Source organism: Podarcis vaucheri, assembly GCF_965113315.1.
Source record: "Podarcis vaucheri genome assembly, chromosome: 11".
Classification (NCBI taxonomy): domain Eukaryota; kingdom Metazoa; phylum Chordata; class Lepidosauria; order Squamata; family Lacertidae; genus Podarcis; species Podarcis vaucheri.
The window spans coordinates 52,271,392-52,296,460 of NC_138749.1; the positions used below are offsets into that span (position 1 = coordinate 52,271,392).

The 25,069-nt window shown below is 42.6% G+C and overlaps 1 protein-coding gene across 1 annotated transcript; it reads right to left on the reverse strand.

The window, feature by feature from the left end:
- Positions 1-12,759: 12,759 nt before the first annotated feature.
- Positions 12,760-24,553, reverse strand: HINT1 (histidine triad nucleotide binding protein 1). The gene is made up of 3 exons (XM_082191526.1): positions 24,389-24,553; positions 21,225-21,329; positions 12,760-13,092 (listed from the first exon to the last, which is right to left on the reverse strand). The coding sequence occupies exons 1-3, from the start codon at positions 24,497-24,499 to the stop codon at positions 12,928-12,930; spliced, it is 381 nt and encodes a 126-aa protein (XP_082047652.1). The 5' UTR covers positions 24,500-24,553; the 3' UTR covers positions 12,760-12,927.
- Between the last annotated feature and the right edge of the window lie 516 nt (positions 24,554-25,069).

Genomic DNA, 25,069 nt, shown 5'->3' on the forward strand with positions numbered 1-25,069 from the left:
CTGCAGTGATCATGGAGCCCAAGAAGTAGAAATAATCCTCATATTTCAGTTGGGCTTACTTCCTCATGGTTGTACTACCAACCTTACTGTATGCTTGTGAAACGTGGACCACTTATAAATGCCATCTCCAACTCCTCAAAAGATTCCATCAATGGTGTCTCCGAAAAATTTTACACAGCACTTGGGAAGACAGGCAAACTAATGCCAGTGTACTGGAAGAAGCAAAAATCACCACTGTCGAAGCGACAATTCTTCAACATTAACTTTGTTGGATTGGCCATGTTGTTCGGATGCCTGGTTATCATCTTCCAAAGCAACTCCTCTATTCCTAACTTAAAAATGGAAAGCATGATGCTGGTGGTCAACAAAAGAGATTCAAAGAGTCTCTAAAGGCAAATCTTTAAAGAATGTAGTATAAACACCGACAACTGGGAAACACTGGCCTGCAAGTGCTCCAGTTGGAGAACAGCCTTGACCAAAGGTGTCATAGACTTTGAAGACGCTCAAACTCAGGACGAAAGGGAGAAATGTCCTAAGAGGAAGGCACGCTTGGCAAACCTTCCCCATGATCAACTCCTGCCTGGACACCTATGTCCCCACTGTGGAAGGACGTGTGGATCCAGAACTGGCCTCCACAGTCACTTACAGTGTTAAAACCATGTTCATGGAAAACAATCTTACTCGGCTAAGAGTAATCACAGATGAAGAAGAAGAAGAAGAAGAAGAAGAAGAAGAAGAAGAAGAAGAAGAAGCAAGCTGATCAAGTTAGAGCCCTATCTGCACACGTACCCTTCGCTGGATTGGGAAGAGCACTCATAACAGTGCTATTACTTTGTCTAAATAAATAAAAATAATGATAAAAAAACCAATGAGAAACTTGTTCCAAAGATTTTTCCTGGTCTGATATTTTGCCCAGCATGCACAGAAGCTATAAACAAGCTGTTTCATTAACGCTCTGAGGCAAACATTTCTACTATTTACAGTATATGATAGCTCTGATTTCGTTGTGTAAGAATCAATACAGGTTTTCCGTGCAGCCTTGATTTACTGATGTCCTGTAAATGGAATACTCTCTTAAACCATGCTTGGCCAAATCCACCTCGGATTCTGTTTTTCATCCAATTAGATTGCTCTTCTGTATCCTGAAGATTTAACTGTTCAGCCTCATCTGAATGCAGTTGAGATTTAATTGTTTAATTGAGATTTAACAGTTAAGATTTAACTGTTCAGCCTCATCTGAATGCAGTTGAATGCAGCTGTATTTCAATATGGAACGGGCTCCACCTTTCACTGTGCTTGTTGGAGAAACTGGCAAAGGAAGGTGAGTCCCTGTGCCTTTAATGTCGGCTATGTAGAGGAGGCAAGTTCAGCTTGTGTCACACAGGAAGGGAAAGATAAAATAAGACGACATTAAAGCAGTATTTGTCAACTGTTTTTCAAAGGGGAGCAACGATAGGATAAGAGAAAAGAACTGACAGTGGTTCTTCAAAAAAGCATCTAGGGCTTTATTTATTTAGTTAGTTGCCAGGTGCTTTTTCAAAGGTGAAGGAAGCAGAACCCAGAGACAGGCATGTAAAGGAGAATTTCACACAGACGCCTTCCACACAAAAATCCCAACTATCCATCATTTTAAGGCATAATTATGGGTTCCCCAAAGAGCAGGCAGTCCTCCAGGATTAGTATCCTCGGTGCTCTTCTGAATTTAATCCACCTCTTGAAAGGCAAACACTCCATTTCAGATTTCAGGGTTTATGGAGGAAGATTCTCAGCAACATTTCTACGTCTGCTCTTTGCTATACTGAAGAGTAAATTGGGAGGGATGGAGGGAGGGAAATGGGTGTATTTTAAGAGCATTTGCTATGCTTACTCTTTTTATATCACACAGTAACTATAGCAATGCGACCAACACAAGTCAAATGATCACCTTTTCTTGAGGAAAGGGATTTGGCATGCAGGCCTAGCACAAATTCTCAGCGCACAGGCATATCGTTCAGAGCACAACCTTATACTCAAAATATGTCAACTGCAGAATTGTGTCTCAGTCGGGAGATAGTTTCCTGACTGACAGAACGGCCAGCCAATTAGTACTGTGCAATGCCCTGTTCCAAGAAATGGCAAGAGGTTCTTTATAACTGAGATAAGGGCCAGGTAATCAGTGCTATGCAAATCCGGTTGGAGAATATGTGCACACTGAAATTGCAGAGCACACACTTCCAAAGTCAGATCACTTGTCTCCAACCTTGTTCAGTGTTTTGGAAGGAGGCTAACAGATTCCAGAGTCCCCATTATGTTAGTAATGACTAGGGCTGGGCAATATATCGTCCCAAACTAGGTTAAAGTCTACATCATGATACCAGTTTCATAGTTTTTGACCTGGCAATGTATCATGAATCATAATGTGTGCTAAGGCTGCAAGATATATTGTTCAAAACTGGTTTCGAGTCCATATCGTGATATTGGTTTCATAATTTTTGACCTGACAATATATTGCAAATCATGGTGTGTGTGAGAGAGAGAGCTATTCATAAATAACAATGAGAGAAAAACCGTGAAGCCAGCCAATGCCTCTACATAGCTCCATCTTTGGATCCAGCTACATTAGTAAAGAAACAGCGATTTGAATGCAGTATAAGCATGCAACACCAGATGGTGCCAAAGAGCAGGAAATTTCAAAACACGATTTTCCATAGAGATTTTTTTTCTTTTGTTATAACGATCTAATTTCTGACTTATTAATAGCAGGTTTTTCCCGTGTCTAGATCCACACCTTATTTCAGACCTTGTGATATATCAGTGTATCGCGATGTTTAGCTGGTGATATATCGTGATGTTGAAAACCAGACATGGGCCAGCCCTAGTAACAACCCAGCTTTCCACGGTGTCAGAGAAGATCGCAGTGTGCAGAAATGTGGCAAAATCTCCAACCCCTTTCCTCACAAATTGTCCCATTTACTGTAGCCTGACTACTACGGAGTAGGCAGACTAAGGAATGTAGCCTTCATGTGTAAAACTCTCCTCTTTGCATCTGAACAAAAGAGACTCATTTGCAACATCAACCTGATATTTTCCTGGAATATGCAACAAAAACTGTAGAACTAAAAGTCATGGTAGCCTTTCAACAATGCTCTTTACAGCAAGTGCTTTAACTCCTACTTTAGAAACAGTGCGGAGACATCTAACTCCGAGATAATTACCTGTCTCCTTTCTGGATCTCAGAAGGTGTTTCTTTCTGTTCATTTCACTGTCAGGGAAAGAAGCACTGTCAGTAAAGTTCTAGTCACTTCCACTTATTAAAAGGAGCTCTGTTTTCTCACACCTGTTCTTAAACTGTGGAGTGCTTAAAATAATACCGACACCATCCATACATTCTTATTTGCTAGATTAACGGTCTCTATGCACATCATACACAAAAACAATGAGAGTCAAGAACTGAACCCAGATGAAGATGTCAATGGCGCGTCACACAAGATAACTGAATTCTCTTCCCCGCATCGCATCATTTAACCACCTTGAACCTGTACGCAAAAAAAAGAAATGCGAAAGAGGCAATCATTGCCCCTCTGGATCTGTCTTTAAATCTCAGCAGTCTTTTCTTCTTTTGTACTAGAACAAAGGATGTAAACGTGACAAGAAAGAAGATAAAACCTGAATTGAGAAGAATCAGAACACATTGCTGCCAAATGATCCCAAAGATGAGTTCTTAGTCCTGTTCAGGCGTTTCCTCGCATGTTCACTGAACATGTTAGAGTTTGAGGCAGGGGGCAGGACTCTATTCCTGGCCGACATGTTGTTGTTGTTTAGTCGTTTAGTCATGTCCGACTCTTCGTGACCCCCATGAACCAGAGCACGCCAGGCATTCCTGTCTTCCACTGCCTCCTGCAGTTTGGTCAAACTCATGTTCGTAGCTTCGAGAACACTGTCCAACCATCTCATCTTCTGTTGTCCCCTTCTACTAGTGCCCTCAATCTTTCCCAGCATCAGGGTCTTTTCCTTAGGGAGTCTTCTCTTCTCATGAGGTGGCCAAAGTATTGGAGCCTCAGCTTCAGGATCTGTCCTTCCAGTGAGCACTCAGGGCTGATTTCCTTCAGAATGGAGAGGTTTGATCTTCTTGCAGTCCATGGGACTCTCAAGGGTCTCCTCCAGCACCATAATTCAAAAGCATCAATTCTTTGGCGATCAGCCTTCTTTATGGTCCAGCTCTCCCATACATCACTACTGGGAAACTGACCGACATACCTTCAGCTGAATGCATGAAAAGGGCCCTGATGTGCACAGGACATTTTCCAGGGACAGTCCCGGATTTACAAAGCCGTTCCGGTTTCTGATTTGAACCCAGAACGTCCCATTTTGCCTTAGGACGTCCCTATTTTCACTGGAGAAATGCTGGAGTGTATGGAGTTATGCAACCCCCGAGCCAAGGAGATAACTAAGTAGACAACTTTTGGAAGACATCTGAAGGCAGCCCTGGATAAGGAAGTTTGTTTTAGTATGTGTCTATATATGTTGGAAGCTGGCCAGTGTGGCTGGGGCAGCCCAGTCAGATGGGCAGAATACAAATATTATTATTGTTTTTGTTAAAAATAGGATGCCCCTGTTTCCATCAGAAAAATGTTGGAGGGAATGGTAAAGGTAAAGGGACCCCTGACCACTAGGTCCAGTCGTGACTGACTCTGGGGTTGCACGCTCATCTCGCTCTATAGGCCGAGGGAGCCAGCGTTTGTCCGCAGACAGCTTCCGGGTCATGTGGCCAGCATGACTAAGCTGATTCTGGAGAACCAGAGCAGCACATGGAAACGCCGTTTACCTTCCCGCCAGAGCGGTACCTATTGATCTACTTGCACTTTGACGTGCTTCGAACTGCTAGGAGGGAATGGTAGGACGTCTCTATTTTCATTGGAGAAATTTTGGAGGGTATGGAGTTATCCACCCCCAAGATATCTGAAGTACAGGAAAGTTTTTTAATGTTTAATGTTTTATTATGTTTTCTATACAGTGGTACCTCAGTCTACAAACAGCCCTATTAACAAATTATTCGGTATACGAACTCCACAGGTGTTCTGGTTAGCGAACTTTGCCTCAGAAGCCGAACGGAAGCTGAATAGTGGAAGGGCACCGGCGGCTGGAGGCCTCAGTAGGGAAAGCGCGTCTTGGTTTAAGAATGCTTTGGTTTAAGAATGGACTTCTGGAATGAATTACCTTAAGTTCGTAAACCGAGGTACCACTATATATACAATTTTAGAATCCCAGTAAAGTTCTGGCTGGGGTCATGTGGCATCCAGTTAACTCTCCCCTCTTTACTACAGACCTATTTAGCCTGAATCTACGTGTATATGCCACGAAAGACACTAAATTGTGTACTGGCCTTCACCCAATATTGTCAACATCAAAATGATGGTTGGTGGGGAAAGTCGTTCTGAATGATCCAATTAAATAAATGCATCTCGAAGGGTTTCGTGCCAGATCCCTCAAGGACAGGACAAGGTCCTCTAGAAAGCTACAACAGATCTTGGGCACTAACTTAGAAAGTCCCAGCAAGCAAATTACAAAGCAATTCGCAAAACACATCTTAAATGCAGGAAATCCCTGGTTGCATGCTGACATGGGCAAATATCATGCTAAAGCCTTTCCTACTCCCAGGAGGGAAGGGATTGTGAGCGGGAGATGATTCCTGCATCATGCAGGGGGCGCTCCGCCCCCTGCTTCAACTCCAGGGCTGGCGCCACGCCCCTCCCCGGTTGGGCACCCAATAGGGAAGCTCGGTGGGGGCGTGGCTTGCTGCTCAAACACAGCCGCGCCAGCCCATCCCCACCATTGCACACACATTTTCTTCGAGTCACCCACCCTCCACTCCCTTTAGATTAGCTGTTCCTGAGACTTTGCTATGGACCTCTGGTTGGTCGCCCTGTTTAACCAGGGGGCCTGGTAGGAGTTTTTTCCCCAATTGGCTAAATTGGCCCGGCCTCTTGGTTTTTTTTCGCCTACCTCGTAGCAACCATCACAACTTTCGTGGTATTTGGCGGTTAGGCATTGGAATGTGTTGTTGGTGTGTGGAAGGGCAAGGTGTGGCCATCGCCTTCCCCGACAATTTTGGGTATTCTGCTAAAGGAATCCGGCGGTCGTGGATCCTGTCCGATGCCCTGTGTGGCTGGGGGGCCATGGCACGACCCTCGGTGACATCAGGAAGAGAGCCTATAGTTGGATTAGCATCAACAGGCTCTCCCTACTGGTGGTTAACCCCTCCTCAGACTCACCCCTCTACGAGTAGGTGGAGTCTAATGTTCCGTGGTCCAATGCCTAAGCCAATACCTTCTCACATTCTGTAATCAATAAAGTTGTGGCCTTTACCTTACCCATTACCTTTACATTCTGTGTCCACGTGTCTTTATTCCCCAAGCGGGGATCGGGTCCTCGAATCACAACCAAGTGATATGGATATTGTAAACAGTGATTGCCACAAGTGCATGCTTTTTGCAATGTGGAAGTCACAGAAATTGAGGAGGGAGGGTCCTGGTATGTGGTCTGGACTGGCTGAGCCTTTGGAGGCCGGATTGTAAGGTCTCTTCCATACCATACGAGGAGAGGACATGCCCATGAGGCTCTGGGCAGCAGGAAACAACAGAGCATACCCTTCTTCACTGCCAGTATTAAATAGACATTCGAGCCAGGTTTATCCAGCCCATCCTATATAAATTCCCAGGGCATTCAGAACAACACAACATCTCCCTACAGGACGAAAGCCCAGAAGTCACATATTCAGTCACCAGATTCTGAACTGCCATGACAGATACTCGTCGAAGGATGGTCTATGCCACAAATCAGTCCTAAAATAAAGGCCCATATTGTTAGATCTGTATCACTGAAGCCCCACCTCATATAGCTGTTTTAACTGATCTTTTTAAATTCTTATTATTAGTTTTTATTCATCCATTATTTATGCTTAATCAAGTATTCTGTGTAAATGTTTTAATCTACGGTTGGTTTTTGCTCTCATTTATTTAATAATTATTCGCTTAGATTCATACCGTTATTTATTTAGATGTTTTGCTTATGCTGGTCTGTGTCCGAATAAAGTAAATTCATTCATTCAAGGTCTCCTCCCATGAGTTTTTCAGCCACGGCTCAGAAGCTGCTTTGAAAGCCGTTGAAACAGTGGGGAAGAATTGATGCCCATTAAAGTGGCAGTACCAGAAGCCTCACATAGATAATTATATTTGCTGGGATTTGTGTAACCAAGATCTGCTTGCTTTTTTGAAGAAGCAAACCAAGTGGTATAAATTGCTTTTAACTTGCCGTGCTTTTGACTTGATATTTTCTATACCAGTGAGATCTTTGGGTTCCCTTTACAGAGCTAGCACAAGCTCCTGTTCACATTTCATACTTTGGTCGGACATGAATTTCGGGTGACTGGCACTGCTCATATGGATCTGCTCCCAGAGAAGACACAGTGATCTGTCTTTCCCTGTAACGTGCCCTGTTTCCTTCAGTGAGAAGACTTATTCCTGCCCCACCTTTAGTTATAATCCCTTTTCAAGCCTCCCGCCAGTCAGGTGAATATTTCCATGCTGCTTTCGAGAGGCAAGGAAATCCAAACCATCCAAGAGTTACCAGCAATAGTCTTGCTCTGCCCTCGTGTGGCCAATTCAACAAATGCAACAATCACATAACAAGTCTGTAATAACACATCCAAATACAGTGGTGCCCCGCAAGACGAATGCCTCGCAAGACGAAAAACTCGCTAGACGAAAGGGTTTTGCGGTTTTTTAGCTGCTTCGCAAGACGAATTACCCTATGGGCTTGCTTCGCAAGACGAAAATGTCTTGCAAGTTTGTTTCCTTTTTCTTAACACCGTTAATACAGTTGCGATTTGACTTCAAGGAGCAACTCACAGAACGCGGTGTGGTAGCCTTTTTTGAGGTTTTTGGTGATTTTTGAAGCTTTTCCAAAACTTTTCCGACACCGTGCTTCGCAAGACGAAAAATTTGCTAGACGAAAAAACTCGCGGAACGAATTAATTTCGTCTTGTGAGGCACCACTGTAAATTAGGGCAAACCAACGATAAGGCAAAACAATAAACTTTACCTTGTATAGAAATGAAATATAAGGGGTGCTTTCTAATACAGTGGTACCTTGGTTTACGAACTTAATCCGTTCCAGAAGTCCATTCTTAAACCAAAGCGTTCTTAAATCAAGGTGTGCTTTCCCAATTTACAAATGGAACACACTCAACAGAAAGTGGAACATGTTCTGCTTCCAAGGCAAAGTCCACAAACCAAAACACCTACTTCGGGTTTGCAGCATTCTTAATCCAATAGTTCATAAACTAAGCAGTTCTTAAACCAAGGTACCACTGTATACCATTTGTCACACTGTAGTAGTGTGGTGCTGTGGTCTAAACCACTGAGCCTTGGGCTTGCTGATCAGGAGGTCAGTGGTTCGAATCCCCGCAACAGAGTGAGCTCCGCTCCCGTTGTTCGGTCCCTGCTCCTGCCAACCTAGCAGTTCAAAAGCACGTCAAAGTGCATGTAGATAAATAGGTACCACTCTAGCAGGAAGGTAAACGGCATTTCTGTGCGCTGCTCTGGTTCACCAGAAGTGGCTTAGTCATGCTGGCCATATGACCCGGAAGCTGTCTGCAGACTAACGCCGGCTCCCTCAGCCAGTAAAGCGAGATGAGCGCCGCAACCCCCGAGTCATCCATGACTGGACTTAACAGTCACGGGTCCCTTTACCTTAATTGCTGTTTGCCCTGATGTTTTCTGTCGCAAATCTTGGAGTGGGTCATCTATACTACGGTGGTACCTCAGGTTATATATGCTTCAGGTTACAGACGCTTTAGGTTATAGACTCCACTAACCCATAAATAGTTCCTCGGGTTAAGAACTTTGCTTCAGGATGAGAACAGAAATTGGGCTCCGGTGGTGCGGCGGCAGCGGGAGGTCGCATTAAAGTGGTGCTTCAGGTTAAGAACAGTTTTAGGTTAAGAACGGACCTCCGGAATGAATTAAGTACTTAACCAGAGGTACCACTGTACAGTGGTGCCTCGCAAGACGAAAAGAATCCGTTCTGTGAGTCTCTTCGTCTAGCGGTTTTTTCGTCTTGCGAAGCAAGCCCATTGACGGATTAGCAGATTAGCGCTATTAGCGCTATTAGCGGCTTTTAGCGGCTCATCGGCTTAGCAGATAAGCGGATAAGCGGCTTAGAAAAAGGGGGGAGGGGAAAAAACCCGCAGGAACTCACAAGACATTTTCGTCTTGCGAAGCAAGCCCATAGGAGATTCGTTTTGCGAAGCACCTCCAAAACAGAAAACTCTTCGTCTAGCGAGTTTTCCGTCTTGCGAGGCATTCGTCTTGCGGGGCACCACTGTACTGTGTTTCTATTCTTTAGAGTATCATTGCAGTTTCCTGTGTCCACAGCAATGATGGAATGTGTTCAGACCGAGAAAAGTTCTGTGGTTGTCTTCACACTCAGTTCCAATCCCTGCTTCCTCCAACCAGCAAATGCCAGCATTATGAGCATGTGCACCGGATATCAACGGTCCTTTCACAGGGTTGCTAGTTGTTCTTCTTCTTGTTTGGCATTTAACTAGCTGCTATCCTGAAATTCTGTTTGTGACAAAAATTAGAAAGCAGGACATTGACTCTTTTGACCAGAGCTATGACCAGCTCCCATTGTTCTAGGGACGATTTGTGACTGGGAATTTCATCAGCGAGAGTGGTTTCTGGGAGCAGCACTGCACCTAAAATTTCAGATTAAAACTGCAGAGTGGAAGGAAAGGAGGAGCTTTTTCTGCCTCCCCACTTCCAGCTACTCTCTGAAGGCGGGAGAAGAGACCCTTTTAAGAATATTAGGGGGTTGCCTAATAATTGCCACATACAGGAAGAACAAGGATATAGTCTGAGTGCCTCACTTGTAGTTCTATAAATCATTTAATGTGTCAACACAAATAGAAGGTATTAATATTGCAGTTGTTGTATAAGTGATTATTATTTTGACCGGAATGTAATTGAGATTAGTAAGATTTTGGAACGCAGAAATAAAGAAAATCATCAATTCTAGCATGCTGGGGGGGCACCTAAATTATATAATTTGGTATTTGAATGATTGGCATTAATAACTGTATTATAATTTGGTATTGAGGCTATTGCTGGATGGTAATTGAAAATTAATAAAAAGTATTATCAAAGAATATTAGGGGAGTGGGCAGGGGAAGGACAAGACCATGTGAAAAATGAAGACAATATTTTAACTGCAGTTCATTCATTTTCAGCTTTGTACTCGTTATTAAAAAAAAAGTGTGCCTAGACATTCCGTTGTTGCGCCCATAACCTAGATTTAAGGTGTCATTTAGCTCCTAGCTTTCATGTCTCAGTTTCTAACACTGGCTATGACTAACCTCCTGTCAAAGAAAAGCTGGTGGAGGGGTGTTGTGAAATGAAAGTTACTCAAGGCAAAATGCATAGTATTGTGCAAAAAACCTTCTACGCCTTGAAAATATCGCAGAACCAGTCCAGACCTTTCAAAAATGCCAGGTGGTTTCATGACTGTGATATTCAGGCATAGCAATGGAATGACGACAGCATCTTGTGGAAACATATAGAATAAAAAACAAATAAAAAACACTGAAATAAGTGCTAAAAACAGTATGTCTGGCAAGGCCAAAAGTTAGGTAAGCGCTAAGGATTATCAGAGTTCGCCGGTACAACAGACTAGTAAGGGGGTTTGCATCAGTATTAAAAAGTCAAACTGCATTTAAAAACAACAATCAAGCAGTATATAAATTTTGTAGAATAAATTGGCTAGAGCTGAAATATTGCTCCACTATCTGGTATCTTGCCAGGGGAATTTTGAGGGGGTCAAGCCCTTCTTGAAAATTCTCCACCGCCATGGCAATTTTGTTTTTCTCTTGATTTTAATGCATCTATGTGGTTTAGGTGTGTCTATTTGTTTGGTTGTAAGTTGCTTTGGGATGCCCAGGACAAGATAAAACTGATAAATTTAATAAATAATAATTTATCTTTGCAGAAGCTATGCAGATTCTTATTCAACAAGTTTTGATATGCTTAATAATTTCAACTTTTTGATTTGTACTGAGGTAATTTACCTACCAAGTAATATCTCTGGGTTCTTTTCCGCATGCGGGCAAATTATTACACTGGCTGGTTTGCAGTTATCCAGTAAGCTATTTTTGTAAATGCATATTTTCATTAGAACATTAAGAACTCAGGTGTGTGATCTTTAGACACGAAGTGTGTTTTTCATTTGTTAATTAACCCCAGAACTTCACCTCCTTCTGAAGAAAGCAGTTCAGGCGTCATTATTGATCCAGCATTTTCTGCACTGGCGCAGAACATTCAATCAACTTCTGGACAATCTCCATACTCCCTTCCAACCTTTGTCATATAATGAATGGCCCACCTCCCACCCTACCCAAGATGCCCATGAACACACTTTGTTTAAGGCTGTTAGCATCACAATCCTCACTCTATTGGCTTCCCTGAATCTCAATTTGGAGGAAAGGTGGCATATGAATACATTATATAAAATACTTTCCCACCTGCTTGGCAGATCACGCAAAGGCCTTTAGGTGATATGGGATATATATATATATATATATATATATATATATATATGTAGGTTTTGGTGTCTTCGGGTGTCTTCCCGTGTAAGAGTCGGGGTGTCTGGGCGACGTTTCGACGAGGTCTCACTCATCATCTTCAGGCTGGTGCTTTCGGCTGAAGATGACGAGTGAGACCTCGTCGAAACGTCGCCCAGACACCCCGACTCTTACACGGGAAGACACCCGAAGACACCAAAACCTACATTCCTGTACCCGTGAAAATCTACGAAAGCATATATATATATATATATATATATATATATATATATATATATATATATATTTCTATATGAACTCTGCAACACTCCAACCATTAACAAAGTAATATTCAGTTAATATTCAGTCGCTTTTTTTTCTCTGGATGTGGGCAAGTAGAATTTTTTCCTTAATCAGGGGAAAAAATAACCTTATACTGAATTGAATACCTAGCTTGCGCCTATTTTTTCTTCTTCTTAATGATGCTCCAAAGGATTCAGGAAAGCCTACAGCTTCAGTTCAGGGGCAGAGTTCAAATCCCTGACCATTGCATTTAGGGAATGACCTGGAGCAAGGCACTACCCCCGAGATTTCGTAACTCGTTTGTAAAATAGCAACAACTCATTACAGAAGGTTGCTGCGAGGAAAGACATTGCGGCACATGGTAAAGGTGGAAAGGCTAAAGGCTTCAGCTGCAGTAATGCTATACCAAAAGCATACAGTCTTACTTTGGGTTGAAGTTGCTTCAGCTTGAGCGCTTTCGGGTTGCACTCCGTGGCGACCCGGAAGTAACGGAACGCGTTACTTCCGGGTTTCGCTGCTCGCGCAGACGGTCAAAATGATGTCGTGCGCATGCACAGAAGTGGCGAATCGTGACCCGCGCACATGCGCAGACGCAGGTTGTGTTCGCTTCAGGATGCGAATGGAGCTCCAGAACGGATCCCGTTCATATCCAGAGGTACCACTGTAGTCAGTACCTATATGAGAGATGATCCAGGAATCTCCTTATACCACCTTGACTTCTATGGGAGGACATTAACATATTGAAGGGATAGACTACAACTCCCATCAGCCTCAGTGAGCATGGCCAATGGTTGAAAACTGCTGGAGGTCACCAAGTTGGGGAAGCCTGTGTTAGACAATGTGGAAGAAGAACACAAAAAAGATGAGCCGACATGCTTGTAACTTTATTGAACAATGATTGTGCAAACTTCTACTGTACTTCACAGGAAAGGTTAAGTGGCTGAAGGTATTGATCACAGTTGGATTTTGAAATTATTTGTTGAGGGTGTTCAAGAGATAGTTGGGGGGCAATATCCTTTATTCCCACCTTCTTAACCTGGAGGCCAACCCATCTGACGGCCACCGAGGACATGGAGATGCACATGGTAGACAGACTGACCACCATCTGGCCCTTCGTTCACCACCATTCGGTATCCCCTCGTCAAGCCTAATTCAGCTGCACATTTCTTGCCCACAATCATTAAGTGTCCGAGAAGCTGGGGAAAGGAAAAGAAAAACACACCAATAATGCAAACATTCAGATTTTATGGAGCAGCTAAAGTAAGAGTTCAGTTGGAAAAGTGCACACATACACCATCACCAGGAGTTTCAGATATTCAACATCCCTCAATGGACGTCAATTCACACCTTTTCAGGCGCTGCCTAAAGTGGGACTCACAGATCTTGCCTCTAGCTAGAAACATAATCTTTAAAGTTCACACACAGGTTGATCTAACAGTCCCTAATGTTTTGTGGTTTTCCACACCCTTCTTGAGAAGTTCCTGAATCACTCCTGGGGTTCATTCATTGTTCAAAATAATGAAAAAAGAACTTGAGCCAAGACTTTGTGTATACATATATCAATAAATACACATTTCAGGAGCAAATATTTCAGAGACATCTAGTTGAGTTTTCAAAGATTTAAGGGTAACTATCTAACTGCCATATGTCCTCCTAGTCAAGCTAATAATCTAAGATACTGTGGATGCAAAAGCAAATTTACACCAACACTTATTTTCCTTTTTCAAGTATCACATTCTTTGCTGTTAGTTTATGATGCAAAGGAGCCAGAGAGGAGGATGCACTTCAAAATGTTAGCCTAAGCACACTTCCGGAGGCGGCGCGAAACAAGTAATGGCGGTCCTCTTCGCGCTGCGAAGAGGGGCTCCGCAGAAAAGGGTCGTTCGCTGCGGCAAAGCGACGACCCACTAAGAAAAACCACGAGCAGAGTGAGCTCGTGGCCGTGGGATCCGGCGGGCACCAAGAGCAACCCCCAAAACGAAGAAGGGACCCCGTAAGGGGCTCCGGAAGCGCGGAGGGGAAGCGGTGCTGTGGATTCATCGCTCTTTCTGCGGGAGTGAAGCCGCGCGGCTGTTACGGATGAGCGCCGACCTTTCTTCCTTCTACATTGGATTACAGACCAACTACTCGTGAGTAAGATCTACCTGAGATTGGATTACAAAATTTAAGAATTTGGCTGAAAGCGGGAGACGAGAAAAAGGAAGTCCGTCTCCCGATGGTGCTTAGTGATCAAAGGCAAAGGATTTGACAGGCTGGAAGCAGCACAGAAGGGCTTTAAACCAAGAGAAATCATACGCTTAGAGAAGCTGGAAATTGAAAGGCAAGTTACCTTTATTTCTTTGGGACTGATTCTATCTTTCTTTATGGGGACTTCCTCCTCTGCTAAACTTATTAAAAAATTCTAAAGGCTTTAAAAACCCAAGCCCCGGACTTGCAGCGGGACAAAAGGCTGTTTTGCAGATACACTTACAAATTTGAAATGGGTATTTAGAGGCATCACTGTTGGATACAATTTAACAACTGTACTTTGCACCTTTTAAGAGACTTGTGGCAACATTGTGAGAGCTCTGCTTGAGGGAAAAGGTCTTCCCCAAAGACTATTGTTAATTTACTTAATTGCAGGAACTTTAATGGCGACTGAAATTTTGTTTCTTCCTTCCTGAACTGCAACAGTACTCCCTCTAGTGGAGTTTGGGATTTACAATTTCCTGGGAACCAACTTTGCTTTGTCTCTCTGTGGTTTGGTTGTTTACTCCAAGGCCTGCCTTTCCCAGGAAATTTTTGACAGCCTGACCTTGAATCCAAAGACAGGTGGGGAATGAGCGACAGAGTAAAAACAAGAGCTGCGTCGAAGGCAGGGAAAGGCAAACTGACACAAACAACCCTATTTTCTCAGGGACGTAGATCTTCAGTCCCTGCCGTTTTGCAGACTGCACCCTCGCCAACAACTCTAGCTGAAGAAGCTGAACAATTAACAGATGAGGATATGGCATCTGGAGGGTCTAACACTTTGTTAGAGGAAATGTTACAACAATTCGCAATTTTGAACAAAAAAGTGGATGACCAAACTGCAAAAATTGATTTAGCCACATCCTCAATTACCAAACTTTCAGAACAGGTAGCTAAGCATTCACAAGACATTGGAAATCTAAACGACGCAACATCTGAAAATCGAAAACTGGCGGAGGCTGCGAACCAAAAAGCAGAGGCCGCAGCAAAAGGAGTGGAGGAACTGAAAGGAGAGGTAAGACCCCTCCACAAACATATTACAGACCAGCAGGCCTACCTGTCTTTGGTGGAACTGCGAAACAAGGAAAATAATCTGAGATTACGCTCTATCCCAGAGATTGAGAAAGAGGACTTGATAGGTTTTCTAACAGCAGAATTCTCTAAATTCTGGGGTATTAATGAAGATACAGACTTTAAAATAACAACGGCATTTAGATTGGGAAGAGTTGTTGGAAAGGACAGGCCTAGAGACTGTTTGATCATCTTAAGGACTAAACAGGAGAGAGACAAGCTACTTGACCTACATTTTAACAAAGCACTCGTGATACAGGACAGAAGAGCACAAATCTACAAGGACATCCCTAAGCAATTATTGGATCTCAGATCTAACTATACTGACCTAGCTGGACTTTTGAGAGGTAACGGAATATCATACAGGTGGGAGTTTCCACAAGGCCTTTCATTCAAATACAAAGGAAAGAAGATAAAAATCAAAACGAAAGAGGATAGCCAGAAGTTCCTACACGACAACGGAGAAGACTTGCAGAAAGGAGCAGCAGCTATTTGGCCACCACCAGAGTTTGGGAAAGAGCCACCACCTTCGGACCCGGACAAAAAAGAAGACACCCAATAAAGAGTGACAACAGATCGATACAGGATGTCTCTACAGCTGTATAGTTGGAACATTAATGGTGCGAATTCCCCAGAAAAACGCAAAAGGATCTTCCATATTCTAAAGAAAGAAAATTTGGATATAATCTGTTTGCAAGAAACTCATGTGACCAGGTTACACAAGAAGGTGTTAATAAATAAAAGACTAGGCCAAGAATTTATTTCATCAGACAGAGTTAAAAAGAGAGGCGTGGTGATCTACGCCAAGGAGAACCTTTCACCAAAATTCTTATTCAAAGATGAACAAGGAAGAATCCTGGCTATCGAAATATCGACCCAAGGAGAGAAAATATTGATATTAGGAATCTACGCACCAAATGAGGGGAAATCAGAATTTTACAAGAAGCTGCATGAGACATTACTGGACTATCTGGACTACTCTAACATCATTATGATGGGAGATATGAATGGGGTTGTCTCTACTTTCATGGATAAGTCACAGAACCAGAATTTGACCAAAGATGGAAGACTACCAAAAACCTTTTTCGAATTAACTGACAATATGGATTTAATTGATTTATGGAGGACGAGAAACCCCCTTGGTAAAGAAGGAACTTTCTTTTCTGAGGCCCATCTGTCATGGACAAGAATCGACCAAATTTGGACAACTAGAGGGCTGGCACCTAAGACTACAAAAATAGAAATCTGCCCAAAGACATGCTCCGACCATAACGCTTTGAAAATGGAAATGAGACTAACCACTGCCGATTCCTTCAGATGGAAAATGAATGACAACTTATTAAGAGATCAAGAGATTGTAAAGAAGGCCCAAAAAGCTTTAAAGGACTATTTTGAAATTAATTTGAATACCTCGGTGGAAAAAAGAATAATCTGGGACGCGAGTAAAGCTGTCATGAGAGGGTTTCTGATACAACAGAATACGATCAAGAAAAAGTTCTGGAATGGTAAAAAGGATAAGATATTGGAGAAGATAAGGGATGGTGAGAAAAAATTAAGATTAAACCCAAAATCAAAGGAGACTCTAAGAGAAATTAAATTCCACCAGTCACAATATGCGAAACTGATTAATCAAGAAGTGGAATGGAAGATTAAACAAATGAAACAAAGATCCTTTGAGTCGGCGAATAAATGTGGGAAACTGCTAGCTTGGCAGTTGAAAAAGAGACAAAAATTAAATTACGTTACCAATCTAGAAGTTGAAGGAAAGAACATTCAGAAACCGGGAGAAATTAGAAAGTGTTTCCAGAAATATTTTAAAAAATTGTATACACAAGGATCCGAGGATGCGACTGAGATAGAACAATTCTTGAAAGAAAACGGCCTTCCAGAATTATCACAAGAAAAGAGATCAATCTTGAACTGTAAAATAACACAACAGGAAATTGAGGATGCCATTCAGAATATGCAGCTAGGCAAATCTCCAGGCCCTGATGGACTCACCTCCAAATATTATAAGACTTTAAAAGATTACTTGATACAACCATTAATGGAGGTTTGTAACCAGATTATGGGGGGAGGGAGGGCACCAGATACGTGGAAAGAAGCATTCATCACACTGATACCTAAAGTGGAAACTGAAAAGACTCAACTTAAGAACTACCGACCCATCTCACTCCTAAATGTGGATTATAAAATATTTGCGGATGTTTTAGCAAATAGATTTAAAAAAGTATTAAATGAAGTAATTCATAAGGACCAAGCAGGCTTTCTCCCAGGCAGACATTTGTTTGACAACACTAGGAACATTATCGATATTTTGGAACTTTTACAAACAAATATTAATACCAAAGCAGTGTTAATTTTTATTGATGCGGAGAAGGCCTTTGACAACATTTCTTGGAAATTTATGAAGAAAAACTTGGAAGGGATGGGAGTGGGAAGGGGGTTTGAGAATGGAATAGAGGCAATCTATTCTGAACAAAAAGCTAAGTTGATAGTGAACAATGTGGTGACAGAAGAACTTCATATTGAAAAAGGAACACGCCAGGGGTGCCCCCTATCCCCTCTGTTGTTTATTTCGGTTCTGGAGGTTTTGCTGAATATGATAAGGGAGGATCGGCAGGTACAAGGAATACGGGTCGGAGCGAAACAATATAAACTGAAAGCATTTGCAGATGACTTGGTTTTAACATTACAGGAGCCAGAACCTAGTACAAAAAGAGTTTTGGAATTGATTCAGAAATTTGGTCGGGTGGCGGGTTTTAAGTTGAACAAACAAAAAACCAAGGTGTTAGGGAAAAATTTGACGGCTATTGAAACAGAGGGGTTCCAGAGGGAAACGGAACTAAACATTGTTAAAAAAGTGAAATACCTGGGGGTCAATCTGTCTTCTAAGAATTTGAATCTATTCAAAGATAATTATGAAAAATGTTGGTCAGAGGTTAAAAAAGACTTTGAAATTTGGTCAAGACTGAAACTATCCTTGTTAGGCCGAATTGCAGTTATAAAAATGAACGTTTTGCCAAAAATGTTGTTTCTGTTTCAAGCCTTGCAGGTCGTGGACAGAGTGGAATGTTTTGGAAAGTGGCAGAGGGATATCTCTAGGTTCGTCTGGCAGGGCAAAAAGCCCCGAATAAAGTTTAAAATACTAACTGATGCAAAGGAGAGAGGGGGGTTTGCCCTGCCGGACTTAAGGTTATATTATGAAGCTGCGGCCTTCTGCTGGATGAAGGATTGGATCTTATTGGAAAACACTGATGTCCTAGATCTGGAAGGCTTTAACAATTCGTTAGGTTGGCATGCGTATTTGTGGTATGACAAGGGGAAAACATATGGAATGTTCAAAAACCATATTGTCAGGAAAGCAATATATATGGTCTGGAAAAAATACAAAGACTTATTGGAAAGTAAAACTCCGAGGTGGATCTCACCAATAGAGGCCAAAGCTCGGAAAACAGCCAATATGGAGGCACACTGGCCAAAATATTGGGAAATAATAGAAAACATTGGAGGTAATTGGAAGTTGCAGAGCTTTGAAAAACTAAAGGATAAGGTGCAAAATTGGCTACACTATGCCCAAATTAATGAGGTTTTTAAGCTAGATAAAAAGGTAGGATTCCAGGTGGAAAAATCGAAACTTGAGACGGAGTTGCTAGAACCAAAGACCAAGGTATTATCGAGAATGTACAACTTGCTGCTTAAATGGAACACTCAGGATGAGACAGTCAAGTCAGCCATGATAAAATGGGCTCAAGACATTGGTTACAATATTATGTCTGAAGACTGGGAAAGGTTATGGACCACCGGTATGAAATTTACGGCATGTAGTGCCTTGAAAGAAAACATTATGAAAATGGTATACCGGTGGTACATGACCCCAGTCAAACTTGCTAAGATATACCATTTGTCTGACAATAAATGTTGGAAATGTAAGGAGGCTGAAGGGACATTCTTTCACCTCTGGTGGACTTGTCCAAGATTGAAGGCCTTTTGGGAAATGATTTATAATGAGTTAAAAAAGGTGTTTAAGTACACCTTTCCCAAGAAACCAGAGGCCTTCCTTCTGGGCATTGTCGGCCAGAAGGTGTTAAAAAAGGATAGAACTTTTTTTATGTATGCTACAACAGCAGCAAGAATCCTTATTGCTAAGCATTGGAAGACCCAAGATTTGCCCACACTGGAGGACTGGCAGACGCAATTGATGAACTACATGGAACTGGCCGAGATGACTGCAAGGATCCGAGACATGGGAGAAGAGGCAATGGAGGAGGATTGGAAAAAATTTAAAGACTATTTGCAGAAGTATTATAAGTTGTATGAAACATAAGACGTCGTATGATTGGGAACGTTAGCCCCAGCAATGAAATTTTATTATCTATGAAATTGACAATATTCATGAAAGAATCAAAGTTTAAACGGGTAAAAAGGATATTATGTTATATTTTTAGAGTAATTGGAGAATAAGAGATTTAAACTTAAATTGCAACTGAAAATGTAAAGAAACACATGAAATAAGGGTATAACTTGCTGGCAAATTTTATTATCAAGAATGCACTCATGTGGGAGATGTGGGGAAGTCCAAAGGAAATTTGAAATAAGTTGTTGAAATGGTTGAGATTTTCTGTTTTTTCTTCCTTTTTGTCTTTAGCTCTGTCTTTCTTTTTGTTTTCTCTGTAATTTGGAAAAAATGTAATAAAAATTATTATTAAAAAAAAAAAAAAATGTTAGCCTAAGCACTGAAGAAATGTGTAGTACCCGTTTCCCTATTTTATTATTCTTGCTGGAATTTTGGCGTTAGTTTCCAAACCTTTCATGTCATTGCCAGGGAGATTTTAATATCAACCTATTCATTTCCCATCCCATGTTAACTTTGCAAAAGGGTAATAAAACACTGTGCATTCCACCATTCTGAGCCACATAATACACATTTTAATACCATTTTGTTTTCTGTTAACCATTTCAAATCAATTTCACAACTGCATCAATTCATGACTCGGGTTGCAGAGATGAGTTCTCACATTTCAGCATATGAAAGTGAGTTTTATTTAAGTCTCCTCTTTCCTGGCATGCACTGAATAGTTGTATAGTGCCAACCAACTATACTTGCAAAATATATTTACATTAAAACTATTTACATTATAGTGCCTCATATCAGAGCAATTGATATTTCATGTCTCCTGACTTTTGTTTATTAAAGTAGTGATGCAAGCTTGTCCAATATAAATGGATTGTACACTTTTAAGCTTGACCACGAGGACATAATCGGATCGTTTTAAAATTCATAATTATATAACTAAAAACAGACAGTAAGATTTTATTTTTGCGTTTATATTCCACCTTTCCTTCATGGAGCTCAAGATGGCATATATGTGCCTTCTTCCACCATAATATCCTCACAACAGGCTGTGAAGTAGGTTAGGCTGAGAATTGGCGACTGGCCTAGGAAACTTAGTGAGCTTCATGTCTGAATGAACATTTGAACCCAGACACCCCCAAGCACTACACTACACTTTCTCAGAATGGGTTCAAGGCAGAGACGGGGAACTTCTTTCAGCATGGACAATTGTCAGGAATGATGGGAGGTGTAAGTCCAACACCTCAAGGAGCACAGGTTCTGTATCTACCTATTCCCAATTTCAGGAATTTCAAGGTACATCCGAGGATAATTTCTGATGCAATAAAGTTGTCCCATGAGCAAGGATATATGGTAATTCTGATGGTAACACCAGAAGTTAATCCACTACCTAATTTCTGCAATGGAAGCACGGTAGAATAGAAATGCAAGCAAATAAAAATAATAAAAAATAGAGCAAACTATAGTCCACAGAGCACCAGGAAGATGCAACCTCTGTTGTGGTTCTTATACGCAACACAAGAGCAAAAAAGGTTTGAGGCATGCAACAGAATGGTTTTAGGATTTGTTTGGAAAGCTTGTAATGGGAAGCGAGATAAGAGCAGCATTTATTCTTAGCTTTACTGAAAAGTCAAAAAGCAGAACACCACTTAAAAGCCTTTGTGCGATACTTACAGCTTCATCAGAATCTTGCGCTTGAGATATCTGAGCAATAGGCTTCTTCGGAACTACTAGGAAATGGGTTGGAGCTTGTGGGGAAACGTCGTGGAATGCAAGGCACTGCAGGGGAGAGGGAAGAGAAAGAGAGGATCAATTTTTTTAGACACCATTCTTTTAAAAGCCAAGGATAAGACACATGCAAGAATTATTTTCAAGCAATTTTAATTCTTCCCATAACTAGAAACTAATTTTTTACTAGAACACAGTTTTACGGAGTCTCTCAAGCTCATTACAGTGGTACCTCGGTTTGCCTACGTCTTGGTTTGCATACGTTTTGGATTACAAATACGTCAAACCCGGAAGTGCATGTCTCAGCTTGCAATTTTTTTGGATTGCAACCCATTTTTTGTGGATTACGAACACATTTTTTTGGGAAGCCCCATTGGCAAAAGCGCACCTTGGGTTACAACCTGTTTTGGTTTACAAACGGACCTCCGGAATAGATTATGGTTGTAAACCAAGGTACCACTGAATATGGGACTGGAGTCTCTTTGCAAGGCAGAACAGACTTGGCATCTTAAATGATGACATAAGCAGTTGATCTCCAGAAATACTGTAGGCTAAATGTAGCTCTGGTTTCTAGTTTCACACCATTATTTATTACTATTACAGCTGGCAAGGATGGAGATCCTAACTCTCAGTGCTTTTTCTGGGGGTACCCAAGGGTACTCAGAACTGGCACTTTTTCCAATTGTTAAAAGTGTGGCACTTACTGTAACAACTTCGTGGTATCAGCGAGGGCTGGGCAATATCTGCCCAAGGCTGACACACATTTCCGGGGCAGATTTTTTTCAGACTCATCTAGTTGCGTTTTCAGATTTCAGGGTAGCTATGTAACTGCCATGTGTCCTCCTAGTCAAACTAATAATTTAAGATACTGTGGATTCAAAAACAGTTACATCAACACTTATTTTCCTTTTTCAAGCATCACATTATTTGCTGTTAGTTTATGATGCAAAAGATTCAAAGAGGAGAATATGCTTCAAAATGTTAACCTAAGCACTGAAGAAATGTGTAGTAGACATTTCCCTATTTTATTATTCTTGCTGGAATGTTGGCGTTGTTCAAACCTTTCACACCACTGCCAGGGAGATTTTAATATCAACGTATTCATCTCCCATCCCATGTTAACTTTGCACAAGGGTAATAAAACATCATGCAGTCCACCATTCTGAGCCACATAATACACATTTTAATACCATCTCGCTATTAATCATTTCAAATCAATTTCATGTAGCTATGACAACTGCATCAATTGTAACATGACTCAGATTGCAGAGATGAATTGTCCCATCTCAGCAGATGAAAGAGAATTTTATGTAACACTCCTTTTCTGGCTTGCAATTATTATTGCTGTTGTTGTTGAAAGTGAGTTTTATTTAACTCTCCTCTCTTCCTGCATGCAATTATTATTGTTGTTGTTCATTTGTACATCGCTCATCCGACTGGGCTGCTCCAACCACTCTGGGTCAACTGCATAAATTTTAAGATTCACAACTCTCCTCTTTTCTGGCATGCAATTATTATTGTTGCTGTGGTTTATTCAGTGCCAGATTTACGTATAAGCTAAACAAGCTGTAGCTTAGGGCCCCACTCTCTTGGGACCCCCAAAAAAAATTAAAAGAAAAAAACCTGGATGTACATTTCAAAAATATGATAAAAAAGAAATAAAACCTACATAAAGTAACAGTGTTTTGTGTTGTGTGGCCTTTATTTTGTTATGTGCAAATAGCTTTAGATAACTATTAGGTCCATAAATTACCACATAGCGGTTCCCTCACTGTGAGAAGTTACAGGGAACCAGGCAGAGGGCCTTCTTAGTACTGGCACCTGCCCTGTGGAACGCCCTCACACCAGATGTCAAAGAGAACAACTACCAGACTTTTTAGAAGACATCTGAAGGCAGCCCTGTTTAAGGAAGCTTTCGATGTTTGATGCATTAGTGTATTTTAATATTTTGTTGGAAGCTGCCCAGAGTGGCTGGGGAAGCCCAACCAGATAGGCGGGATATAAATAAAGGAAAAGGTAAAGGGACCCCTGACCATTAGGTCCAGTCGTGACCAACTCTGGGGTTGCGCGCTCATCTCTCTCTATAGGCCGAGGGAGCTGGTGTTTGTCCGCAGACAGCTTCCGGGTCATGTGGCCAGCATGACTGAGCCGCTTCTGGCGAACCAGAGCAGCACACCAAAACAGCGTTTACCTTACGGCCAGAACAGTACCTATTTATCTACTTGTGCTTGATGTGCTTTCGGTTGGCGCCACCCGTGTCCCTCCCCAGCATATATAAAAACATAAAGGAACATGGGTGGCACTGTGGGTTAAACCACAGCGCCTAGGACTTGCTGATCAAAGGTCAGCGGTTCGAATCCCTGCGACGGGGTGAGCTCCCGTTGCTCGGTCCCTGCTCCTGCCAATCTAGCAGTTCGAAAGCACATCAAACTGCAAGTAGATAAGCAGGTACCGCTGCGGTGGGAAGGTAAATGGCGTTTCTGTGCACTGCTCTGGTTCGCCAGAAGCGGCTTAGTCATGCTGGGCACATGACCCGGAAGCTGTACGCTGGCTCCCTCGTCCAATAAAGCGAGATGAGCGCCGCAACCCCAGAGTCGTCCACAACTGGACCTAGTGGTCAGGGGTCCCTTTACCTTTATAAAAACAGGAAAACTTTCTTAATTGCACATTTTAATACAGCGGTACCTCGGGTTAAGTACTTAATTCGTTCCGGAGGTCCGTTCTTGACATGAAACTGTTCTTAACCTGAAGCACCACTTTAGCTAATGGGGCCTCCTGCTGCTGCTGCACCGCCGGAGAACGATTTCTGTTCTCATCCTGAAGCAAAGTTCTTAACCTGAGGTACTATTTCTGGGTTAGCGGAGTCTGTAACCTGAAGCGTCTGTAACCCGAGGTACCACTGTAGCACCTCATTTTTCTCCTAACCATTCCATTAAATCTGAAGGAGCCTTTTGGCGCCCAGCTTATATAGCTGAGTTTCGTCCCCTGCGGCCGGAGCCGCCGTCCCCCAGCTTCGAGGGCGGGCCTTTGGTCTCCCTCAGCCGCTGGCCGTTCGCGGTGCTGCCAGGCCCCGCCGGGGTCTCCGCTCAGCCCGCCGCCCTCCTCCTCACCTTCTCGTCCTCGAAGATGATCTTCGCCGGGATCTCTTTGCGGATGATCTTCCCGAAGATGGTGTCCCCTCCCGGCTGCGCCACCTGCGCTTTGCTGATCTCGTCAGCCATCGCGAACCGCCGCCTCACGCGACCCTCTCGCTCGCTCGCCCCGCCTTCCGTATCCCGGTCCTACCCCCTCGGTTCCATCCAACCAATGATAGATCTTCACGAGGTTAGCCGCCCACTCGCTAAGAGTCACGCCGGCGTCTTATTGGCTCGCCTTCCCGCCCGTCAACTTTCTCCCCGGCTTTCGCGCCGTTTTCTAACTACGCGTCAATCAGGACGCCCGCTCGCGGGAAAGGGGCGGGGATAAGGGAGAAAGGAGCCGTCCGCATTGGTCGCTCTAGTAATCCTTTTCTTCTCCGTGGTTCGTTCTCCCCCCTTCTAGCGCCCAGCTCTATGGCTTTAACCCTTCGCTTTCCAAATAGGACTGTTTCTAAATAGATGTTGCCACTTTGCAAAGGCGCCTCAGTCGAAACGGAGACGACGGCTTATGGGAGGCAAATGTATGTTGCCCTACGTCGTGGTCCCCATGAAATATCTACCCCCGATTCTGATTTTGGGACTAGGGAAAGGGGCCTGGCTATTCCTCCAATAGGGAGTAATGCTTATCTATGGAAAAGGGACCCCACTGCTTTT

Excerpts from the sequence above, each read along its gene's own strand:
- HINT1 (XM_082191526.1), bottom strand. The coding sequence starts at position 24,499 with ATGGCTGACGAGATCAGCAAAGCGCAGGTGGCGCAGCCGGGAGGGGAC. Across the intron at positions 21,330-24,388 it reads TCATCTTCGAGGACGAGAAG|TGCCTTGCATTCCACGACGT; the intron begins GTGAGGAGGAGG and ends TCTCCCCTGCAG. Across the intron at positions 13,093-21,224 it reads CGCAAGATTCTGATGAAGCT|CTTCTCGGACACTTAATGAT; the intron begins GTAAGTATCGCA and ends TCCTTTCCCCAG.